Source organism: Oncorhynchus mykiss, chromosome 7, assembly GCF_057628025.1.
Source record: "Oncorhynchus mykiss isolate SJ-2025 chromosome 7, ASM5762802v1, whole genome shotgun sequence".
Classification (NCBI taxonomy): domain Eukaryota; kingdom Metazoa; phylum Chordata; class Actinopteri; order Salmoniformes; family Salmonidae; genus Oncorhynchus; species Oncorhynchus mykiss.
The window spans coordinates 58,558,510-58,567,793 of NC_143028.1; the positions used below are offsets into that span (position 1 = coordinate 58,558,510).

Genomic DNA, 9,284 nt, shown 5'->3' on the forward strand with positions numbered 1-9,284 from the left:
TCTTGGCCAGGTCGCAGTTGTAAATGAGAACTTGTTCTCAACTTGCCTACCTGGTTAAATAAAGATATAATAAAAAAATAAAATAAACACATACTCAAGGGAAAGAGAAGCAAGGATATACATTTCAGGTACCAAGACTAGATACATGCTTGTTTGAAGTTTGGTGTTGTTTTAACCACTGTGGGGTTGAAGGAAAATTTAATAAAAATATTTTTATTTGGTAGCTGAGAAAGCAAACCCGATTCAATGTGATTCACTTCCTTGTTAATCATGGATGGGCATTCACACAGAACCCCCATAGGCATCAAACAGATACATGAGATAAATGTCCCTACAAACAGTTGTAGAATGCAATCATGATTGAGTTGATGACATTGTACTTAGGTTCACCCTGCATACTCAATAAGTATGACTCTTTCTCTTGGAAGCCTACAGGCTGACCAAACAGATACATTGTGAATAGATATCTTTGTTAACCCTATCAGTCCCGAGACCCAAGCAGAAATCGTCTTTTCATTTATCTGACTTGTTGTCCAGCCCTTATATTTAGCCTCACAATGAAGTGTTTTACAATGTTCTTTTCAGGACAACCAGGGCTACAAGTTGAACACAAAACAATTTGACATCAACAGTTTAATCCATGAGTTTATTGACACGTACATTTTTAAAGAAGGTCAGCCAAAGCAAGAACCTGATAAAAATGAATTTATATGAATGCTATAAGTACATAAATAGTTTGCTCATGGGGAAATGAATGTCCAACTAGTCAGTGACAACTGTGTAGAGTTTGTTAATGTCACAATGTTTACTTATTACAGTTTTAAAGTCACTATGTCAAGGGATTTTCTATGCACTTCTATGTAGAAGAACTCCTTATCTTGTAACGACTCCTGTGTAGCTAGTGAGCATCATAGAGAAAAACATGAGGCTCAGTGTTTCATAGATAGCTTTATGTAGTTTGTAGCTCAAACCATTCGGATTCTACAGACGTTTTTGTAAAAAGACCCAGCCCCATGCCCCTTTGGGATCTGTCCTTGTCTCACAAACACCGCTCTAGTTCAGCCCCTGTTAATCACACAGATGAATGGTTGGTATCTATAGATGCAGAAGAATAGACTAATCTAATGGTACAACAGAAGTCTGTAGTTCAAACATACAATGTTTAAATGGTAACTCTCACAACCCCAATTCCAGCCTTTGCCCAGCAAATGTTCAAAACATGTATTCAGGTGAGAAGTTGTGGATGGGGGGAATTGCTCATAAATATTCATTTTGGAGGTGGGTAAACATAGTTGTACCTGATCCCAACATTGCTCACTAAAGCATATTTACCAGAAGTCCATTGGTACGGTCTGATAATACAATTATGTGTATTGCATCTATTGCCACTTGTGTTGTATATTCAAATCCCCCATGGGGCACAAAAAAAAATGATGAAATGTTTTATTGTGTTGGAAAGAAAAGTCTAATCATCACCTTGAAAATGAAGATAAAGGGCAAAGTTCAATCCAACCCCCATTGCAGTAACACTTTTTCCAATGGTCAAATTAACTCACAGATTGGTTTTCAGGGGGATCACTCACAGGTATGCTTTCACTTTTCAGACTGAGATGGGTGTGGGCATGGGATGAATATTGTAAATAAAGGATTTGGAGAGATAAAAATTATATCTGCCCCATGTGAGATGAGAACTCACATTGATCTATGAAGCAACTGTATGGAATCAAATCTGGTTAAAAAATCGAACTTGCATTAGATGGCGCACGCGAGCAAGGTGAAACAGCACTGCACGATCAAACACTAGGCAGGTTTCCATTGACCCATATTTATTCAGGTTTCCATTGACCCAGATTTATTCAGGTTTCCATTGACCAAGCTTTATTCAGGTTTCCAATTACCCAGATTTATTCAGGTTTCCATTGACCCAGATTTATTTGACAAAAGCAATGCCGCCCCCAAAAATATTATTGTGACATATGTAATGGAAACGGCAGATATAGGATATATTTTATAAAGATAAAAAAACAATCGTTTTACTGGTGGATTTTTTATTTTGTAGAACTTTCATTAATGCGACAAATTATGACGGAAATTTAGTTTTCACAATAAAGGATGATTGACGAATGTATGCGGGGCACGTGATGTGATCACGTAACTATAAACGCCACTCCACAATTTATTCTAAATGCCTAGCCTACTGCCTGCAAAATCTATTTTGTCCTGACTTTCCTAGCCTAGATTCTTGGCGATATGTTAGGCATATGAGTTTTGAGAATATGACAAATATTAGTCAATTATTACATTCTATCCATGCTGGCTTTCACGGGCTACCTGAGACATGAAACAGATCGGTGGGAGGCCATACTGCTGTTGCCAATTTATTACGCAATTTGCCTAAATGGGTAACGGAAACATCAACCCATCAACATCAAAAAAATGTAGACACACTGTAGGTTTTTGGGAAAGGTGTGACGTCATTACGTCCAACTGTTTTTATCGACACAAGATAGTTAAATGGCAACGCACCCTAGCAGGCAATCTATTTTCTATGCAACCTATCGAAATGTCTAAATGTGCATGTAATTGCACTCAAAACACTGTCTCCTTTCATCTATGTGGTCAAAAATCCGCTTTGGAGCAGTCAATCCGCGATTGGTCCAAAAACCTGAACAATTACATTTCAGTAGTCTTAAAAAAATAATGTTAAATGCAATTTATTATGTGACTTGTTAAGCACATTTTACTCCTGAACTTATTTAGGCCTGCCATAACAAAGGGATTGAATTCATATTGACTCAACATATTTCACCTTTTTATTTTGTTTTTCAATTGCAATTTTTGATAAAAACATAATTCCACGTTGAAATTATGGGGTATTGTGTGTAAGCCAGTGACCAAGACATGTCAGCTGAATCCATTTAAATTTCAGACTGTAACACAACAACATTTTGAAAAAGTCAAGGGGTGTGAATACTTTCTGAAGACACTGTAGATGAGTATAAAACGGTAAGCAAAAACGTAGAATTTGGTCATACGTGGAAATGTGCCTTACTGCCTTTTTCATTTTGTGTAACGTCTAGTCAAGGAAGCATCATGCAAAATATATTGGAAAACTACACTTAACAAGACCATTGCCAAATAAGGCGCGCTGTCACCTGGTTTACGTTCAGTAAGTTTTTACTTTCTGGAACGTTCAATTAAACAAAAACGGTTCTGTACTGAACGACCATTTGAGAAACGGGGAGGGGTTGGGTTGTGGGTTGAGGAGCAGTGTCAGCAGGGCCACACCCCTTTAAATTCATCACTCTTTGCTTGAATTCATACCTCGCTAGTCGCCAACAGTGGTCGCTGGACCCACCAAACTGCAGCAAATGTACAGTACCTTATAATCTGTTCAAGAACGTATAAGAACGTTTTCAAAGTATTTAAGACAAGAGCATCCTGCAAAGTCTGTTACAAATCTCATATTTGCTTGGCTTTCCTAACATTTACAGCTGTTTTACCTGTGTAGAACTTTGGCAAAATGGGTGACCTTCAGCAGATGACAGTGCTCATGGCTATTGTGCAGTGCGTAATGACAGGAGTGATGGACAGGAGGATGGAGGTCACTGAAGCAACGGTAGGAATTTACCAGCTTCTTTCAAATGTATTATAATATACACTATATATACAAAAGTATGTGGACACCCCTTCAAATGAGTGGATTCGGCTATTTCAGCCATTCACAAATCGAGCACACAGCCATGCAATTTCCATAGACAAACATTGGCAGTAGAATGGCCTTACTGAAGAACTCAGTGACTTTCAACATGGCACCAGAATAGGAAGCCACCTTTCTAACAAGCCAGTCTGTCAAATTTCTGCCCTGCTAGAGCTGCCCCAGTCAACTGTAAGTGCTGACATTGTGAAGTGGAAACGTCTAGGAGCAACAATGGCTCAGTCGCAAAGTCGTAGGTCAAAAAAGCTCACAAAATGGGACCACTGAGTGCTGAAGTGCATAGCACTGTAAAAACCGTCTGTCCTCAGTTGCAACACTCACTACTGAGTTCCAAACTGCCTCTGGAAGCAACGTCAGCACAAGAACTGTTCGCCTGGAGCTTCAGGAAATCGGTTTACATAGCTGAGCAGCCACACACAAGCCTAAGATAACCATACGCAATGCCAAGCGTTTGCTGGAGTGGTGTAAAACTCGCCACCATTAGACTCTGGAGCAGTGGAAAGTGTGATTCATCATCCGGCAATCCAACGGACCAGGAGAACGATACCTGCCCCAATGCATAGTCCGGGGCTGTTTTTTATGGTTCGGGCTAGGACCCTTAGTTCCAGTGGAGGGAAATCTTAACGCTATAGCATACAATGCCATTCTAGACGATTCTGTGCTTCCAACTTTGTGGAAACAGTTTGGGGAAGGCCCTTTCCTGTTTCAGCATGACAATGCCCCCGTGCACAAGGCGAGGCCCATACAGAAATTATTTGTTGAGATCGGTGTGGAAGAACTCGACTGGCCTGCACAGAGCCCTGACCTCAACCCCATCGAACACCTTTGGGATGAATTGGAATACTGACTGCGAGCCACACCTAATGGCCCAATATCAGTGCCCAACATCACTAATGCACTTGTGGCTGAATGGAAGCAAGTCCCCACAGTAATGTTCCAACATCTAATGGAAAGCCTACCCAGAAGAGTGGAGGCTTTTATAGCAGTGTATCTTTCTCCATTATTTGAATTGCAGTGCAACTTCTGAATACTGTGCATTATTGTCATAATACAAACTTTATCTGAACTGGACCATGTATAAACCCATTGTATGATGCAAAGTGCCATATGTACAACCTGTGGCTTTTACAGTCTTTCTGGTAGACTGCAACTGAATCAGCATTGGTTTCTCTTGTGGCTGTTGTCATTCATAATGTTAGAGGTGAATAATATCACTTTGAAACTTCTAAAGTTAACCCTTGTATCCCACTGTGATTATTGTGTTACCAGGCATACCTGATGAAGTATGGCACACTTCACTGGATCCTCAGAACCAGGGCTTCCAGAAAGAAGATGTAATTGAGGTACTCAGGTAAAGTAGATCCACAGCAACACAAACTACATTCTATGAACACAACAACAACTTACATGTGTAATTCTTCATGGCAATGTGTGATTCCTCTTTCCCAACACAACAAATCTGAACACACTTACTCTAAATGCCCCCTTTATGAATACAGATCCAAACACAGCTCTATTGTATAGCTTTTTGCAAGTCACATTGATACATGTACTACAATCAATGCAATTCTTTAGCATAACATTTCCCATTGGAAGGAAATGTTTCCTTGCCTTACATTTACACTACACACACGCTGTATCTGCTATTGGAGCTTTCAGTCCTTCCTTTCCCTAGGGTGTTCCAGAGGGTAACAGACCTTCCTGTCACTGGAGTGATTGACAAGGCCACCCTAGAGATGATGAGACAGTCTCGCTGTGGCATAGAGGACCCCTTCAATCAGAAAACCCTCAAGTACAGAGTGCTGGGTGAGTGAAAACATGTGGACAGGATATTATATGTGGGGGTGGGATGGACCACTGTTTCCCAGATGGTTGGTCAGGACTTAAAACTTAGGGAGACACTATGCACATTAAATGATAATAATAATCCTCATCTAATAAAAATAATCTTCATTTACACACTTGTAGTTTCTCGTCTAGACGTGTTTGTAGTAAAATGCATGTTTTTTGTTGTCTCTACTGTAGGCTACTGGCGCAAGAGAAGCCTGACCTGGTGCATCTACAACTACACTCCAGACGTGCCGAAGAGTGAGACAAAGAGGGCCATCCGCTCTGCTTTTAAGTATTGGAACGATGTGGCTCCCCTGAGCTTCCGAGAGGTTGAGTATGGACGAGCTGATATCAGGATCTCATTCCACACGAAAGATGCCACTTGTGCCGTGCCTTTTGACGGGAGGGGTGCGTCTGCCTATGGGCCGGATACAATTGGGTTGGAGTAACAATAGCCTAACACACACACAGTAGGAGTAACCCTAATTGCCATTGGAATATAAAATAATATAAAATATTTTAAATCTGTAGGTCACGTGCTGGCCCATGCTGAACACCCACACCCATTGTTCATTTTGACTAGGATGAGTTTTGGACCGAGGGCATGTTCTACGGCATTAACATACGTATCATCGCTGCCCATGAGATAGGCCACGCCCTGGGCTTAGACCACTCGCAATACAGAAGTGCTCTGATAGCCCCTCTTTACACTGGTTACCGTAGCAACTTCCGTCTGCATCCCGACGATGTAAAAGGCATCCAAGCTATGTATGGTAAGTGGAGCCTGAGTTTGACCTGAGGATTTTCTGACCTGCTGGCTTTCCATACACAGTAGTACCTCCTTATCAGAATACTTTATTATTACAATAGGGCTCAAATGTCACATATAATGCTTTTATCCTCTAAGTCTAATCCCTTCCACCAATTATGTCTGTTTTAGGTAAACGTGGTACAAGTGTTCCAGTTGAGCCAACAGTGACACTCCCCACAGACAGCCTCCCTGATGCTGAGGGAGACATCCCAGACCCCTTCTAGATGCCATCATGTTGGGTAAACTGTCTGCGCACAATACTGGCCAGCGATATACATTCAAGAGCAGTCTCCTTTGGAAGTGCTTATTTTTGTCTCACCAAGTTTTGCCTTCCACTAGTCAAGAAAGATTGAAGCAATATTTCTTACTCTGATAAAGCCAACTAACCTTATTTTACTCTCTTCATTGGAACTGAAGATGGGATATGACAGGTTGACATCACACTCTGATTGGACCTTCAGTGTTCTATTTCATGCCCCTCTTTCTCATCAGGTCCATGGAGGAAGACATTTGCCTTCAGTGGTGATTATGTGTGGACGGTCTCTGACATGGGGCACAATGCACCCATGAAGATCGACCGGCTGTGGATGGGACTGCCTGGGAACCTGAAAACAGCTGTTTACTCTCAGAGAACCAACAAAACATACTTTTTTAAAGGTACAATATTTTCTCGACTTTAAAAAGTATAATGTTTTTGATTAACAAATGAGGTAAAGTGAGATGATTTTTAAAGAAAGACTGATAGTATGAACTGTGTAATACTTGTGTTAAGTTACTTGACAGTGATTGACTGACAGTGATCCGGCCCAGAATGTGTTACTGTTAATCTCACTTCATTTCAGCCTACTCACCAAAACTGATTCTGACCACAGGTGATATAGTGTGGAGAAAACTGGTGTACGGGTATCCCAAAGAGCTCAAACGCCTCCCACCTAATATTGATGCCGCTGGTGTTTTTCAAGGTAGTTGAACACAACACAGCACAATTCTGTCTATACTTTTTAACCAGTAAAATCAACATTGTTACAAATGACAACTGAGCTTTATGGTTTCAGTAAGTTGTGATAATAGATTAATGATAACAACTGAAGCCTTAGTATTTTTACCCGCTTGAATGTGATGAATATGCCAAATAACCACCTTAAAAAAATGTTTGTACTAATCACCTTTGTCCTCTGTTGTCCGTCTCCTCAGGGTACAGGGTATTGGCAGTGGGATGAGCTGCGCTCCAGTAACCTCAACGTGTACCCCAAATCCTTGTCTAACCTCTTCAATGGGGTGCCCTCCAGCCCTGATTCTGCCTTTACCTGGACCAATGGAAAAATCTACTTCTTCAAGAGAGACAAGTACTGGCGTGTGAACAGTCTACTGAGCGTAGACAAAGGCTATCCACTCAGAAAGAGTGAACGCTGGATGCACTGTTAGGAGCAAGACACTAGGGGGAAGCAGACACCATAAGCCTTGATAGGGTGCTTTTGTGATGTGTGCTCAGTTCAGGGAACCACAACAGCAACCACAACCACACTGTGATAACATTGTGTTCACACTGTGAGGTGTCTGGAAACCATATATACATATCGCCATGAGATGATTTTTAAAGAAAGACTGATAGTATGAACTGTGTAATACTTGTGTTAAATTACTTGACAGTGATTGACTGACAGTGGTACTGGTACATGATTTCAAGTGAGGATTGAGTTAGGTACAGTCAAAGTACATAAAACTGAAATGTTATATCAAATTAATTATTCTTGAAACACAATAACTTTTATCAGGTTGCGTATTGAGTGTCGTCCCACATAAGTAAAATGCATTTCTAGTTCTGGAGCAGTAACCTGCTGGGTTTGTTCATATCCTGATGGCGAAGCTCTCTGTTTCCATCAAACACAAGCAGGACTTCCAGCTGTATTCATCTGCTCTTTTCTTCCAACAGTGTGTGTGTGGGCTATTTGTTATGATCTTAGGGGGCATTCCAGGGGGGCCATTTTCTCCCTCACCACAGATGTGGATTGGATTATTCAGTTGTGGTGTGTCCTCTTTTCAGTACTGATTTCAACGGTGTTCCAGTTAGAGACTTCTCGTTTTCTTTTGACGTTTCACTTGCAGATACGGTGGACGGTTCTGAAAAAGTATTTGTGAGTTTGTCATCATGTTATGCATTTCTAGGACTATGGTGTGTATATTTTATCACTGCCCACAAAGAGAAGCATGATATCATTGGTGTTCAGACACCAGCTTTCACAGGTCTACATTTTATAACTGGTTTATAATTGTGTACTAATGTCGCTGTTGAACCTCATCCTGCATATTGATGTGGCTCATACAAGCTCAAGGGAATTCACATTTCAGTGTATAGGCCTACCATTTCAAAATCATTTTTGTACACTGAACAAAAATATAAACACAAAATGCAACAATTTCAACGTTTTACTGAGTTACAGTTCATATAAGGAAATCAGCCAATTGAAATAAATTCATTAGGCCCTAATCTATGGATTACACATGACTCAGACTCTCCCCTATAGGTTCAGGTTTTGCAGTTGGAGTCCACACCTTTGGGGGGGGGGGGGGGGTACTGTCACGCCCTGACCTTAGAGAGTATTTTTATGTCTCTATTTGGTTTGGTCAGGGTGTGATTTGGGTGGGCCTTCTATGTTCTGTTTTCTATGTTTTTGTATTTCTATGTTTTGGTCAGGTATGGTTCTCAATCAGGGACAGCTGTCTATCGTCCACGAAGAGCACACTTCTCCAGTGTGCCAGTGGCCATCGAAGGTGAGCATTTGCCCACTGCAGTCGATTACGATGGCAAACTGCAGTCAGGTCAAGACCCTGGTGAGGACAACGAGCATGCAGATGAGCTTCCCTGAGACGGTTTCCGACAGTTTGTGCAGACATTTTTTTGGTTGTGCAAACCCACATTTTCAT

The 9,284-nt window shown here is 41.1% G+C and overlaps 1 protein-coding gene across 1 annotated transcript; it reads left to right on the plus strand.

The window, feature by feature from the left end:
* Nucleotides 1-3,467: 3,467 nt before the first annotated feature.
* On the plus strand, nucleotides 3,468-7,883 carry LOC110528996 (matrix metalloproteinase-19). The gene is given in 13 exon segments (XM_090241498.1): nucleotides 3,468-3,619; nucleotides 4,988-5,015; nucleotides 5,018-5,069; nucleotides 5,394-5,524; nucleotides 5,744-5,956; nucleotides 6,080-6,109; nucleotides 6,112-6,321; nucleotides 6,489-6,575; nucleotides 6,578-6,598; nucleotides 6,852-7,016; nucleotides 7,232-7,304; nucleotides 7,306-7,321; nucleotides 7,554-7,883. Coding segments are annotated over 13 exon segments (1,353 nt in total). The 5' UTR covers nucleotides 3,468-3,523; the 3' UTR covers nucleotides 7,785-7,883.
* The last annotated feature ends 1,401 nt before the right edge of the window (nucleotides 7,884-9,284 follow it).